Source organism: Staurois parvus, unplaced genomic scaffold (genome assembly GCF_062004578.1).
Source record: "Staurois parvus isolate SC_StPar_1 unplaced genomic scaffold, SC_StPar_1.0 ptg000660l, whole genome shotgun sequence".
In the NCBI taxonomy this organism is placed as follows: Eukaryota; Metazoa; Chordata; class Amphibia; order Anura; family Ranidae; genus Staurois; species Staurois parvus.
In genome coordinates this window covers 76,674-92,073 of record NW_028318456.1, presented here as the reverse complement: position 1 = coordinate 92,073, position 15,400 = coordinate 76,674, and the positions used below count along the sequence as shown (strand labels likewise).

The following is a 15,400-nucleotide window of genomic DNA, read 5'->3' as shown; positions in this document are numbered from 1 at the left end:
TTGAACACATACACTATGGTGCCAAAAGTATTGAGACACCCCTCCAAATCATTGGATTCAGGTGTTCCAATCAACTCCATGGCCACAGGTGTTTAAAATTAAGCCCCTAGGCATGCAGACTGCTTCTACAAACATTTGAGAAAGAATGGGTCGCTCTCAGGAGCTCAGTGACTCCAAGCGTGGTCCCATGATAGGTTGTCACCTGTGCAATAAGTCCATCCATGACATTTCCTGGCTACTAAATATTCCACGATCAACTGTTAGTGGGATTATAAGAAAGTGGAAGCAACTGGGAACAACAGCAACTCAGCCACCAAGTGGTAGGCCACGTCACATGACTGTGGCTGAACCGTACAGTGTGCAGAAGTCACCGACTGTCTGCAGAGTCAATAGCTAAAGACCTCCAAAACTTCATGTGGCCTTCAGATTAGCACAACAACAGTGCATAGAGAGCTTCATGGAATGGGTTTCCATGGCCGAGCAGCTGCATCCAAGCCTTGCATCACCAAGGGTAATGCAAAGCGTCGGATGCAGTGGTGTAAAGCACGGCACCACCAGGCACTAGCGTAGTGGAGACGTGTTCTCTGTAGTGACGAATCACACTTCTCTGGCAATCCGATCGATGTGTCTTGGTTTGGTGGTAACCAGGAGAACGGTACTTGCTTGACTGCATTGTGCCAAGTGTAAAATTTAGTGGAGGGAGGATTATGGCATGGGGATTTTTTTTCAGGGGTTCGGCTTGGCTCCCTAGTTCCAGTGAGGGGAACTCTTAAGGCGTCACCATACCAAGACATTTTGGACAATTTCATGCTCCCAACTTTGTGGGAACAGTTTGGGGATTGCCCCTTCCTGTTCCAACACGACTGCACACCAGTGCACAAAGCAAGGTCCATAAAGACATGGATGAGCCAGTTTGGGGTGAAGGAACTTGACTGGCCTGCACAGAATCCTGATCTCAACCTAGGGTTGCCACCACATCCCTTTAAAACCGAACACTAAACTGAATAATTACTCAGATTACACAGGCTAATTTAGTGCAGATAAGGCTGCAAGTGAGTTTAATTAACACCTTAATCAGCCACAGAACCTGTGGAATTAATGTGTGTTTGGTTTTAAAGGGATGAGGTGGCAATCCTACCTCAACCCAATAGAACACCTTTGGGATGAATGCAGACTGTGAGCCAGGCCTTCTCATCCGACATCAGTGCCTGACCTCACAAATGCGCTTCTGGAAGAATGGTCCAACCTTCCCATAGACACCCTCCTAAACCTTGTGGACGGCCTTCCCAGAAGAGTTGAAGCTGTTATAGCTGCAAAGGGCGGGGCCAACTCAATATTGAACCCTACGGACTAAGACTGGGATGCCATTAAAGGTCATGTGCGTGGAAAGGCAGGCGGCCCAATACTTTTGGCAGTATAGTGTATGTGTACCTTGCCTTTTCTCCGCCATATATGCTGTGCTAAATAACAAGATCCTTGCCGATTATCTCCTATGTGGGCCATTGGGAAGGAGATCTTGCAATTTCAATAGATCTTGAGGATTAAAGTAAAGCGTGGTCAAACATAGCAAAATGCTCCTAACAGAACTGTATTGGAATCCGCTTATAAAGTTCTTTTCAGGTGGTTCTGGGTCCCTTCCCACATAGCTCATGCAAACCAAACCCACAGCGATAGATGCTTCAGGGACTGTGGACAGCATGGTCCGCGGTATGTCTGAATTTGGTGTTCATTCCCGCAACTGACTGCCTTTTGGTCCAAGGCCTTTGGATTGCTCCAAACTCTATTCCATGTAATAATCCCTAAGGTGGCTCTACTACATTGCCCTATCCCAGGCCTGTTTTCATACCAACAAAAACTGGCCAAGTATTTATTTTTTCCTGCTAAACACACAACAGCCAAAGCCTGGAAGAAACTTTTCTGTTCCCTTCCAAGAAGTGAAGTAGCGTGCCTGGCCACATTGATGATTAAACATGTCAGAAGTGACTCATACTAATGGCAGAGGAAGGAGGCAGCAGACAGAAATGACACTTGGTGTTCTGGATTGGGACAAGTACACACTATTGAGGGATATACAACCACTTTAAAAATAAGTAAAGTCATTTTTTTACCCCAGCCAAAAACTAAGCTTCACAGCTGCACATGATAAATTTCAAGGGATTGCACTACTCCCAGCGCTGGTGCACCTACTCAGGCTTACTCTTGTCTGTGCTGCAGTTCACCTCCTGGTTATAAAAGACCAATCTAAGAGCATACATCTGCCTCACACACATACATAGCCCAGGATTTGCCCCCAATAAAGCAAAACTGCGTAATAGGAGCATAGTTATGTATTACTGCATCAGTACCTCTATGTTCCAAAGAGAGTCTGTGCCATTCTGGTCAAAGTGACAGTTTGTCTTGTAAGAACAATGCACCCCCCCACCACATGCAGTGTTCGGGCCTGAGTACTACATGCTGAGAGCAGATCACATGCTATGTTTATTTATTGGGGGCTCCAATGGAGGAGTAGAGCAGTGCAGGGGGGGAGGAACTGCAGCATAAGGTGAATAACACTAGATGTGGTGTTTCTCTTAAAACAGAACCGGTCACTGTGCCCATTTCAGGATGCACTTGACAGCTGGGCGAGATCATATGACACCCTCCCAGGATCATGCACCATGGGCTGCCCTGCAGTATGATCTGTCACTCACGAACCACTGCTGGTACCATGTGATTGCTGTGACCAATCAGCAGTAACACATCACATGGCAATTGCACTCCAATGAATGGCTTTCATTCATAGTCATTCATTGTAGGGCAGCACAGTGGCTAAATGGTTAGCACTTCCACCTGGCAGTACTAGGGTCGTTGGTTCGAATCCCAACCACGGCACCTCCTGCCTGGAGTTTATATGTTCTCCCGGTGCCTGCGTGGGTTTCCTCCGGGTAATCCGGTTTCCTCCCACACTCCAAAGAAATGCTGGTAGGTTAATTGGATCCTGTCTAAATTGACCCTTGTATATGAATGTGAGTTAGGGACCTTAGATTGTACACCGCTTGAGGGTTAGGGACTGATGTGAATGTACAGTCTCCGTTCATCCCAAAGGTGTTCTATTGGGTTGAGAAGGGTTGCCACCTCACCCCTTTAAAACCAAACACATTAATTACACAGGTTCTGTGGCTGATTAAGGTGTTAATTAAACTCACAGCCTTGTCTGCATAGTCTTTCATTGTAGGGCAGCACAGTGACTAAATGGTTAGCACTTCCACCTGGCAGTACTAGGGTCCTTGGTTCGAATCCCAGCCACGACACCTCCTGCCTGGAGTTTGCATGTTCTCCCTGTGCCTGCGTGGGTTTTCACCGGGTACTCCGGTTTCCTCCCACACTCCAAAGAAATGCTGGTAGGTTAATTGGATCCTGTCTAAAATGACCCTTGTATATGAATGTAAGTTAGGGACCTTAGATTGTACGCCCCTTGAGGGTTAGGGACTGATGTGAATGTACAATATATATGTGAAGCGCTGCGTAAACTGACGGCGCTATATAAGTACCTGAAATAAATAATAAATAAATAATTGTGTACTATCGTGTTGTTCAATGTGATCACATGGTACAGAAACGGCAAATCACAGCCCACCTGTACCATGTGATTAGCTGTGGCCAATCACAGCTAATTACAACAATACACACTTGATGAATGGATTAATTCACAACAAATAGTTGCTTATAACAGTGATTTATGGATGTAAAAATCCTGATCACCTTATCAGAGTAGTACAGTGTTACTATGGTAACGCCTGTACTGCCCTGGTCACAGTATGTAAAAAAAAAAAAATAAAAAATGGTAAAAAAAATTAATTTAAAGTAATAATACAAAAGAAAAACAATTGCAAAAACTATTTTTTTACACAAATTGCAAACCAGCCAATGTCCCTAATCACTGTCACACCTATTATATGATGATGTACTGCACTGGTGACAGCATGTAAATAAAGATGTGAAAACAAAAATGTCTTTTTTTTTTTTTTAATTCATTTTCAAAAAATTGTGACAAAAAAATTACAACTTCTTAAAAAAACTAGCAATGCCTCTTACTAAATACCTTGGACTGTCTACTTTCCAAAAAGGGGTCATTGGGGAGATATTTGTATTGTCCTGGCGTTTTCGGGCCTCAAGAAATGAGATCGGCCGTTAGGACATCAGGATTGATCAATTTTCAATCATACAGTATATCCCATAGTTTGTGGGCTCTATAACTGTCACATAGACTAATGTACACCGATTTGGCTTACCATTATCAAAGTTATGTAGCAGATTACCATACATCTTGGCTTACATTTATGAAGAAATTTCATTATTTGCAAAATTTTGTAACAGAAATAAGATTTTTTTTTTCCCCAAACTTTTCAGTCTTTTTTTTTTTTTCTTTCTAGTATTTATATAGCAAGTAGTAATAAACCCAGTGGTGATTAAATACCACCAAAAGAAAGCTTTATTTGTGTGAACAAAATTATAAAAATTTAATTTGGGTACAGTGTTGCATGACTGAGTAATTGTCATTTAAAGTGTGGGAGCACTAAAAGCTGACAATTGACCTGGGCAGGAAGGGGGTAAAAGTGTCTGGTATTGAAGAGGTTAAGGACTTCCGTATGTAGCACCCTGCTAGATAGCTAAGGGGAGCTAGATCTTAATTGTTAGGCAGAGGCTGAGTAGCAGCCTGGGTGCAGCAGTCAGAGGGAGGTCAAATTGTGGTCAGGGCTGAGAGGCTCTGCAGACCAATCCCTCTGGAATTTCCCCCTGCTCTAGAACTTTGGAGAAAGATCTAGAAGCAGTGGGTTGATCTGAGGAGTGGCTAATTTTTACTCTAAGGGGATCCTGGCCAATCCCCAACAGGAGGTTTGGCAAGGGGCCAGGACAACCTTTAAGAGTAACTGAGCCTGCTCAGCAGGGGGAGAGTTCAGGTGGGAGAGAGAGAGAAGGATGTGAGGCTGGAGGCAGGAGCCTGTGGGGGTCTGGATGGAGAGGGGCTCAACTACAGGCAGAGGACCTTGGAAGGCTGAAAGCTTGAGACTTCACCGGCCCCCTTGGAGAGGACAACCTGTGTAGTAGGGAAGTAGCAGCTCAGCTGGAAGGCCTGGTAGCAGCCACCGACCCACCGGCAGCACAGGAGAAGGACTAAGTGAGTAAACCTGCCCCTCCTGGGCCAGTAAGGGGAAAGGAGCACTCTAGTGGGGAGCTGGATTTGCTATCTTACCCAGGACTGTTTCACACTGCAGTGGCAAGGCACTGGATCCCCTGCCCAGGGATTCACCCAGTACAGCTGGATGAGGAGCAGAGTCATCTGGGGTGGTACTGCGAGAGATGCTGGCTGGCTCTCCAGAAGAAAAACTTTGCTGTAGAGACTCGTACATAGTTGCTAAGGAGTTTGTCCTCCGTTGCCATTTCCCTTGGATGGGGTAAAGGGGTGAATGGGATGCCCAAGTTCTAATAAAACTTCAAAACAAAGCTCAAGGACTGGTTACTGTCTCTTAATGCAAGTCTGTGTGAAGGAAATGCGTGTTGCCTGGCTGTACAAGGCTATAGGGGGACCCAAATCTCATGCAACTCCTAAGGGGGGTAGTGCTCCATGTATGATGTTTTAGCAGAATGGTAGAGGGACATCAGGGTCCTGAGAACATGGACTATCCAAGGCCCGTGTACATCGAAATCAGGGCGCAGCTTATCCAAACAAGATGATAATACTTGGAAGAAGCCCTGGCATAAAACGGTTCCAGATGACCATAGGCAGCAGATACATGAGCCTGCCAGTGTCTTCCCACATGTGAGAATGCATTCCCACAAATTATTTACCTTTAAATGTAGTTCTGCAACAAGGAATGCACTTCCTAAATGTCCCCAAAAGATGGCGCACTTTATTCATAAAATGTAGGCATAGCGTGTACCGGACCTGAAAACCGAACTCTACGTACAAAATAACTGTTTTCATCAGTGGTGTCATTTTTTAAGTTTTTTTTTTTTTTTTTTTTTAGTAAGATTATTAAGAGCAAATGACAATCTACGTGTACGATTTATGTGACAACACCCATTGCACAGATGGTAGAGTCAGATTGTAACAGGTATGGTGAGAGGAGGGCTACTTTTACACTGATCTGCTGCAAAAACGCATAGGCTTTTTTTTAGCCTCCCTGCAGGTATTCCCGAGTGTAGCTCGGAGTTAACTTTCAGAACCACAAGCGGTAACCCCGAGCTACACTCGGGAATACCCTGCAGCGTTTCTCCGGGATCCCTCGATCACTTACCTTGTCCTTCGCTCCCGCGATGTCCCCCCTGCAGCGTCCCCGGCCATCTCCTCCGGCCGATGCCGGCATCCGTCTTCTGTTCCCTGGGATGTACGGGACAGAACTGGCGGGAAATTTAAAAATTTTAAAAATGACATTCACTAATACACTAAAATCACATAGTATAACATTCCTGTATCAAACCATTTCACATACATTTTGTCCCGAGTGCTTTGTCCGGCGCCCTGCCTGCATTTTTACTGTTCTTTCTGCCTGGAACCTGTGAAACGTTCATGGCGTCCAAAAAGCGTCCCTTTTTAGGTCAAAAGCGGTTTTGGACCGGCTAGAGAACAGCGATAGTAAATTAGAACCACTTGCAGAATTGAGTGATAATGGTTCGTGGGGGAAATTCATCATCAGACACTGAAAACGATTTTGCGACTTTGCTCAGCGATGTGCGAACTTGGCGCTCTATTTCAAATTTCAGTGTTTTTGGTTTGATTATATTATTGAATTGCATTTATTATATTATTATTTTTTATGATTATTTAATAAATTATAATTTATGATTTCGTGTTTCAAATTTTATCCTACCCGGGATGTTTACTAGACTCTTGTTCGGACAGATTTCAGTGAGTTATTCCTAAAAATTACAGCCTACAATAAAAAAACATTTCCATGCAAAAAAATGTACCGCTTTGAGCACAGAAATACTGACATTATCAGACTGCTAGGGAGGCTACAGGATTTAAAAACTGCACCAAAAACGCTTCTCAGAGGTGTTTTTGAGGCACTTTTTAGGCGCTATCCATTGATTTCAATGGGAAGGGGCATTTTTGGGGCGTTTTTTTTTTAACTCCCCTTAGATGCTTCAAGCAGGAGTTGTTACACCGCACTGCAAGCGCAATGCCTCAGTGTGAAAACATGAATAGATATACATTCACACACATAGGGAAGCATTTTTCTTGAGCTTTTCAGGAGCTTTTTTTTTATCACAAAAGCACTTCAAAAACTCCTCTGTGTGAAAGTAATCTAAGAGGTTGTGGAAAGTTAAATATGAATGCCTTAGATATAGTTATACATGTCAGTTTGATCACCTTTAGGCTTGGCTCACATCTGTGAGGTTGGTGGCGCTGTGGGACCCTCACAAATACTTGCAGCCGCACCACCCAGACAGAGGAATGCGGGACCCGCAGGCAGGTGCCATTAATTCTAATGGCGTGCCGCCCGCACTGGAAATCGCAGCCATACCGGGAACCTTGGTTCCCGTGCGGGCTGTGATTTCCCAAGTAGCGCAGGGACTTTTTTATGCATGTCCCGGCGCACGGTAGTCAATTCAAATGAATGGGCTTTCGTTCCCACGCAAATCACGGGCCGCATATATGTGAACCAGGCATATAGGAGTCTATGGGGGAGATTTACTAAAACGAGCACTCAGAATCTGGTGCAGCTGTGCAATCAGAAGCCAATCAGCTTCTAACGTCTGTTTGTTCAATTGAGCTTTGACAATGAGGCTAGGTTCACATCTGTGCGGGTGGTGCCGCTGCGGATCTGCACAAAAATCCGTGCAGCCGCACCACCCACACAGAAGAATGCGGACCCGCGGGTGGGTTCCATTAATTCTAATGGCACGACACCCGCATTGGAAAACGCAACCACACTGGGAACCGAGGTTCCCATGTGGGCTGCATTTTCAGAAGAAGTACAGGGACTTCGCTGCGTGTCCTGGGGCACGGGAGTCCTTTCAAATTAATGGGCTTTCGTGCCCGCGCAAAACGCTGCCCGCAGGAACACGGATATGTGAAACCTGGAAGCTGATTGGTTTCTATGTAGAGCTGCACCAAATTTTGCACCAAACAGTTTTAGTAAATAGCCTTCATGTTTCTGAGCTAAACAAGTCTAAGATGACCTGTCATCTCTTAGGCTAAACGGTTGGCACTGAGCCCTGTCTAGTTACTGCAGCTATAAAATGCAGGGGATTGGAAGCTGATGTTTAAGTTCCTTATATTCTGCTTCCCTGGTTCTACCCTCATCAATATGCTACTTAAAAAAAAAAAAAAAAAACCTTTCTGTTTTCATTACATATCTTTCTGATGTCATCACTGGGTCTCCATGCTTCCCTATGCAATGCAGGCAGATTATGGCTAGTGGGAGGGGCCAGAAGGGTGCTGTACATAGCTTCCAGAGACATCACAGCACCCTGCCTCCATAGTCCTCTCTAGAACCCTCAGTCCTGATGAAGCAGTGCACTTGTTCATAGGAGGAGCTATACAAATATCAAAATGCCTAGGTGAGTGGGTTTCAGTCTGGAGGAGTGAGTGTTCCTAGGCAGGCTGTATTTGCATGAAGACCACCCTACTTAATGCCCATATATGATGCTCAGACTCAAATTCAAGGAGCGTGCTAGGGACAGTCAGGCTGCGGTGGAAAGATCTGGATGGTGCTGGATGTCCTCCAGCCAGGAAATGAGGTGGGCTCTATCTGAATGGCTGCAGCTTCTAATGTACATTGTAAAAAGCTCACAGTGTGCAATACAAGAGAGGAGCCGGTACAACTGTGCAAGACTGGAGGGAAGGCTGGAGGTCAGATCTAATGATGTGCAGGGATTTTCGGGAGTTATGTTGCTGTGATGCCGGCAGTGTTGGTGCAATGTTCCAGAATGTGACTTCACACCTCTCTTCTCTCTATATAGAGCCATGGGTATGTTCACATCCACACCCCAATAATTACTTCTAATGACTGTGAGGGAGCAGGAGAGCTCTTCCAGGTAGGTGCTTTTGTTTTTGTTTTTTTTTCTTTTTAAAGAGGGACCTGTGGCCCCCAGTAGTCAGTATTGTCTATAGTTTATTTCTCATTTTTGTATTTTTTTTTCTTTAAACTCTTATAATGGATTATCAAATGTGCTGCCTGTAACTTTTGTAGGGGGACTGCAAGGAGCACTGAATTGTAGAGGGACTTTAATGGTCTCCTGTACCATGTCTGCAGTCTCTGACCATCTCCTGTATCATGTCTGCAGTCTGCAGTCTGACCATCTCCTGTAGTATGTCTGCAGTCTGCAGTCTGACCATCTCCTGTAGTATGTCTGCAGTCTCTGACCATCTCCTGTAGTATGTCTGCAGTCTCTGACCATCTCCTGTAGTATGTCTGCAGTCTCTGACCATCTCCTGTAGTGTGTCTGCAGTCTCTGACCATCTCCTGTAGTGTGTCTGCAGTCTCTGACCATCTCCTGTAGTATGTCTGCAGTCTCTGACCATCTCCTGTATCATGCCTGCAGTCTGACCATCTCCTGTAGTGTGTCTGCAGTCTCTGACCACCTCCTGTAGTGTGTCTGCAGTCTCTGACCACCTCCTGTAGTGTGTCTGCAGTCTCTGACCACCTCCTGTAGTGTGTCTGCAGTCTCTGACCACCTCCTGTAGTGTGTCTGCAGTCTCTGACCACCTCCTGTAGTATGTCTGCAGTCTCTGACCACCTCCTGTAGTTTGTCTGCAGTCTCTGACCATCTCCTGTAGTATGTCTGCAGTCTCTGACCATCTCCTGTAGTGTGTCTGCAGTCTCTGACCATCTCCTGTAGTATGTCTGCAGTTTCTGACCATCTCCTGTAGTGTGTCTGCAGTCTCTGACCATCTCCTGTAGTGTGTCTGCAGTCTCTGACCATCTCCTGTAGTATGTCTGCAGTCTCTGACCATCTCCTGTATCGTGTCTGCAGTCTGACCATCTCCTGTAGTGTGTCTGCAGTCTCTGACCATCTCCTGTAGTGTGTCTGCAGTCTCTGACCATCTCCTGTAGTATGTCTGCAGTCTCTGACCATCTCCTGTATCATGTCTGCAGTCTCTGACCATCTCCTGTATCATGTCTGCAGTCTCTGACCACCTCCTGTAGTGTGTCTGCAGTCTCTGACCACCTCCTGTAGTGTGTCTGCAGTCTCTGACCATCTCCTGTAGTGTGTCTGCAGTCTCTGACCATCTCCTGTAGTGTGTCTGCAGTCTCTGACCATCTCCTGTATCATGTCTGCAGTCTCTGACCATCTCCTGTATCATGTCTGCAGTCTCTGACCACCTCCTGTAGTGTGTCTGCAGTCTCTGACCACCTCCTGTAGTGTGTCTGCAGTCTCTGACCACCTCCTGTAGTATGTCTGCAGTCTCTGACCATCTCCTGTAGTGTGTCTGCAGTCTCTGACCATCTCCTGTAGTGTGTCTGCAGTCTCTGACCATCTCCTGTAGTGTGTCTGCAGTCTCTGACCACCTCCTGTAGTGTGTCTGCAGTCTCTGACCACCTCCTGTAGTGTGTCTGCAGTCTCTGACCACCTCCTGTAGTGTGTCTGCAGTCTCTGACCACCTCCTGTAGTGTGTCTGCAGTCTCTGACCACCTCCTGTAGTATGTCTGCAGTCTCTGACCACCTCCTGTAGTATGTCTGCAGTCTCTGACCATCTCCTGTAGTATGTCTGCAGTCTCTGACCATCTCCTGTAGTGTGTCTGCAGTCTCTGACCATCTCCTGTAGTATGTCTGCAGTCTCTGACCATCTCCTGTAGTGTGTCTGCAGTCTCTGACCATCTCCTGTAGTGTGTCTGCAGTCTCTGACCATCTCCTGTAGTGTGTCTGCAGTCTCTGACCATCTCCTGTAGTGTGTCTGCAGTCTCTGACCATCTCCTGTAGTGTGTCTGCAGTCTCTGACCATCTCCTGTAGTGTGTCTGCAGTCTCTGACCATCTCCTGTAGTGTATCTGCAGTCTCTGACCATCTCCTGTAGTGTATCTGCAGTCTCTGACCATCTCCTGTAGTGTATCTGCAGTCTCTGACCATCTCCTGTAGTGTATCTGCAGTCTCTGACCATCGCCTTACTGCACACACCCAGCACAGTGACTGAGCTGTCAAAAACAGCTCTTAATCTCTACTAATGATTAGAAACAATTATGTGACCACTATGATAGCCAATTGGCTAGTATTTCTAGTAGAGATCGATGCTTTTACCCTAATCAATGTTCCCACTACAGACAGCTGAAGTCTGAGGGCTGCACATCGTATACCAAAGGGCCGCAGGTAGTGCACCAGGGGTTTAGGGGATAGAAGAGAGAATGTGGCTGATTAGGGTTAACTAAAGCTGGTCATTCACTAGTAGAAGTTTGTTTAATTTGTTGTGTTTTCAGAAAGTTCATTCAACTTTCTAATCATTTCTAAGAAGGCTTGATCCCAGGCCACGCACTATGTGTCCATTGGCACACACACCGTACATCTCAGCCTCTCTCCCTCATCTCTGGATTTGGTTGACAGCAGCAGTGATCACATAAAAAATCCGACAGGATGCTTATACTGAAGTCGATCAATGGATCAACTTCAGTACATCTAGCCTGCCCTTAGAAGGATGGAATCTTGGCCGGTCCCTGCTAAAAATCCGACAGGCTGCTTGTACTGAAGTCGATCAATGGATCATCTTCAGTACAACCAGACTGACCTTAGATGGATGGAATCTTGACCGGTCCCTGCTAAAAATCCGACAGGCTGCTTGTACTGAAGTCGATCAATGGATCATCTTCAGTACAACCAGACTGACCTTAGATGGATGGAATCTTGACCGGTCCCTGCTAAAAATCCGACAGGCTGCTTATACTGAAGTCGATCAATGGATCAACTTCAGTACATCTAGCCTGCCCTTAGAAGGATGGAATCTTGGCCGGTCCCTGCTAAAAATCCGACAGGCTGCTTGTACTGAAGTCGATCAATGGATCATCTTCAGTACAACCAGACTGACCTTAGATGGATGGAATCTTGACCGGTCCCTGCTAAAAATCCGACAGGCTGCTTATACTGAAGTCGATCAATGGATCAACTTCAGTACATCTAGCCTGCCCTTAGAAGGATGGAATCTTGGCCGGTCCCTGCTAAAAATCCGACAGGCTGCTTGTACTGAAGTCGATCAATGGATCAACTTCAGTACATCTAGCCTGACCTTAGATGGATGGAATCTTGGGCAGTCCTTGCTAAACCAGCCCAGATTCGATCCATCTATAGCCGGCTTTAGTTCTTTCTTGTGATTACACCCTATCACCCCTAGGAAGAATGAGTGTGTTAGCTGCAGCTATGGATGCCATTAGAAATCATGGGTCCCTGTACAACCTACATGACAAGTTTCCTCCCCCTAGTGTCACCTCATAAAGTTTAACCCCCCCAAGGATCTCCATATAAACTTGAAGTCCATGGTCTGGTGTCATCATAAACTTCAGGGGACTACTGCAAGCTGTCAAGCTGGGAGCTACACACAGTCCAGCGGTCCTCGACTGGAGTCAGCAACTGGACCCATCTCACCTGAAAAGAGAGGCTTACCTTTCGAACGTCCTGCAAATCCTGAAGAGTGTGCTGTCTTCTGCAGTTCTTGCTCCGTAATGCACCAGTGATTGTGTTGTGAGGGACAATTCCCAGCATATACCTTCCTCCCCTCCACTGACCATCAATTGCAGAAGGAAGCTGAGGGGAGGAAAGAAGGAGGAGAGTATACAGAGAAGAGATTTATGCAGGCCATACACGGGTCGAATTCCAAGTTCTCTTTAGAAAATCGGAAGTTTTGTGCATTTTGTAATCCGATGGTGCCGCCATTGATTTTGAAATTCAACCAACCAAGCCATCAGTTTCACTTTGTGTTGCTACAGAAAACAATTTTGGTGGCCAAGAATTTTCTTTTCTTTCCAGGTCACAGCTCACGCTCATTTCTTTTTTCAATCAACTTTCTTGCCCGATTCTTCCATCATTGACTCGAAATTTGTTTGTTTTTCAAAAAATTTCCAAGGTGCCCAATCACTCAAATTCGATAGTCAAACAGAAGTCGGACGTTTCTGTGACACACGGTGCGAAATTCAAATGAAAAAGGCGACTACTCTGTCCTCCTCCTCCTAGACCTCTCCGCGGCCTTTGACACAGTCGACCACCCCCTCCTCCTTAATAAACTACTCTCCCTTGGCATCAGAGACACCGCTCTCTCCTGGTTCTCGTCCTATCTATCCCAACGCTCCTTCAGCGTTTCCTACAACGGTGCCACCTCCTCCTCACTCCCCCTCTCTGTTGGGGTCCCCCAGGGCTCTGTCCTTGGACCCCTTCTCTTCTCCATCTACACCTCCTCCTTTGGCAAACTCATACACTCCCACGGCTTCAATTACCACCTCTATGCCGATGATACTCAAATCTACCTATCTACCCCTCACCTCACCCCCACATTCTCTGCCCGCATCACTCACCTCCTAAACGACATCTCTGACTGGATGTCGCTCCATTTCCTCAAACTCAACCTCTCCAAAACCGAGCTTCTCATCTTCCCCCCAGCCCGCCCCCCCCCCCCCCATCCTTTCCATCACTACCAACAACACCACCATCAATCCCGCCCAGCAAGCCAAGGTCCTTGGCGTCATTCTGGACTCAAACCTTTCCTTTCAACCTCATATCAAATCTCTCACAAACACATGCAGACTCCACCTCCGCAATATCGCCAAGATACGCTCCTTCCTTACCCCAGACACCACTAAACTACTAGTACACTCCCTGATTATCTCACGCCTGGACTACTGCAACTCCCTCCTCACCGGCCTACCCCAGTGCAGGCTCTCCCCACTCCAGACCATCCTGAACTCAGCGGCCAGACTCATCCACCTCACCAGCCGCTCCACCTCTGCCACCCCCCTCTGCCTCTCCCTCCACTGGCTCCCCATTGCCCAACGCATTAAATTTAAATTGCTCACCCTGACCTATAAGGCCATTCACAACACTGCCCCTAACTACCTCACCGACCTGATTCCCAGGTACCACCCTACCCGTACCCTTTGCTCTTCACAAGACCTCCTTCTATCTTGCTCCCTGGTCTCCTCCTCCCACGCACGACTGCAAGACTTCTCCAGGTCCTCCCCCATCCTCTGGAACTCACTACCCCAATCCATCAGACTGTCACCTTCCCTCCTCACCTTCAGGCGCTCCCTGAAAACCCACCTCTTCAGGGAAGCCTACCCCACCCTCACCTAACAGCCGCTGCCCTTCCCTCCTCCTACCACTCCATCCCCCACAGCCGTTTCCTCCTGTGCCTCTACCCCCTCCCTCCTAGATTGTAAGCTCGAAAGAGTAGGGCCCTCTTACCCCTCGTGTGCTGTTTGATGTTACTGTTCTGTTTCATGTATTGTCCCCCCTCTATTGTACAGCGCTGAGCAAACCCTTTGGCGCTATATAAACTCGATAAATAAATAAATAAAAGAAAGGATTTTTGAAAGACAATTATTTCGGAATTCGACCCGTGTATGGCCGGCTTTAGACAGTCAGTACATTGGGCCCAGGCCCCACTGCTGACCCTGTAGGGCCCAGGCCCCCCTGCTGACCCTGTAGGGCACAGACCCAGTGCAGGAGTACTGCCTGCACCCCTGTTGACAGCCCTGGCTGCAACATATGTAGTAACAAGACAGATCTTTAACAAATGTTGCTTGTTGCAGGTTGTGAATAAGGACCCTGCTTCAGGAGATGATGGTGGATTTTTCGGGGTTCCTGCGTTCCTCACTGTATCGGGCCAGCTACATCTGGAAGTTATGTCGGGGTAATGCTTCATGTGTGTTTTTTGTATGGTGCAATAATTCCAAAACCTTTAGGGAATGTCACTGAAGGCAATCCTTCCAGTTCAGATGGAATATAACACATTCTGGTTTCTGATTTCTTATCAAGAGTGCCACTGGAGGCATAGAATTGTGTGATTGGACAAGGTGGAAAGACAGGGAAGTACTGTCACCCTCTCCACCTTATCCAATCAAAGAACACTTTGCAGTCTGAATGGCGCCTGTGCCGAGTGGCTGACCTCCTGTGTTCAGGATGCAGCAGGGCTGCCCCAGACCCGGAAGCTTGTGGAGATCACTGGAGTAGCAGTGTCTGCTTCATGGATTTCCAGCTTCTAGAGCAGGGGTGTCAAACTGGCGGCCCTCCAGCTGTTGCGAAACTACAATTCCCATAATGCCTCTGCCTTTAAGAGTCATGCTTGTTACTATCAATCTTGCAGTGCCTCCTAGGACTTGTAGTTTGGCAACAGCTGCAGGGCCGCCAGTTTGATACCCGTGTTCTAGAGGGATCCCACAGATATGGTGTATACATGGTTATATTGTCCAAGTTGGAACAATGTAATTATATAAAGT

The 15,400-nt window shown here is 46.7% G+C and overlaps 1 protein-coding gene across 4 annotated transcripts in view; it reads left to right on the top strand.

The window, feature by feature from the left end:
* LOC149448737 (asparaginyl-tRNA synthetase-like) overlaps positions 1 to 15,400 on the top strand; it is a 115,281-nt gene that overhangs the window by 31,084 nt on the left and 68,797 nt on the right. For all 4 annotated transcript variants that reach the window (XM_089651711.1, XM_089651712.1, XM_089651709.1 and 1 more), the window contains exons 6-7: positions 8,950 to 9,024; positions 14,714 to 14,814. In XM_089651711.1, the coding sequence (XP_089507837.1) occupies positions 8,950 to 9,024; positions 14,714 to 14,814 (176 nt within the window). The remainder of the gene's footprint in view (positions 1 to 8,949; positions 9,025 to 14,713; positions 14,815 to 15,400) is intronic.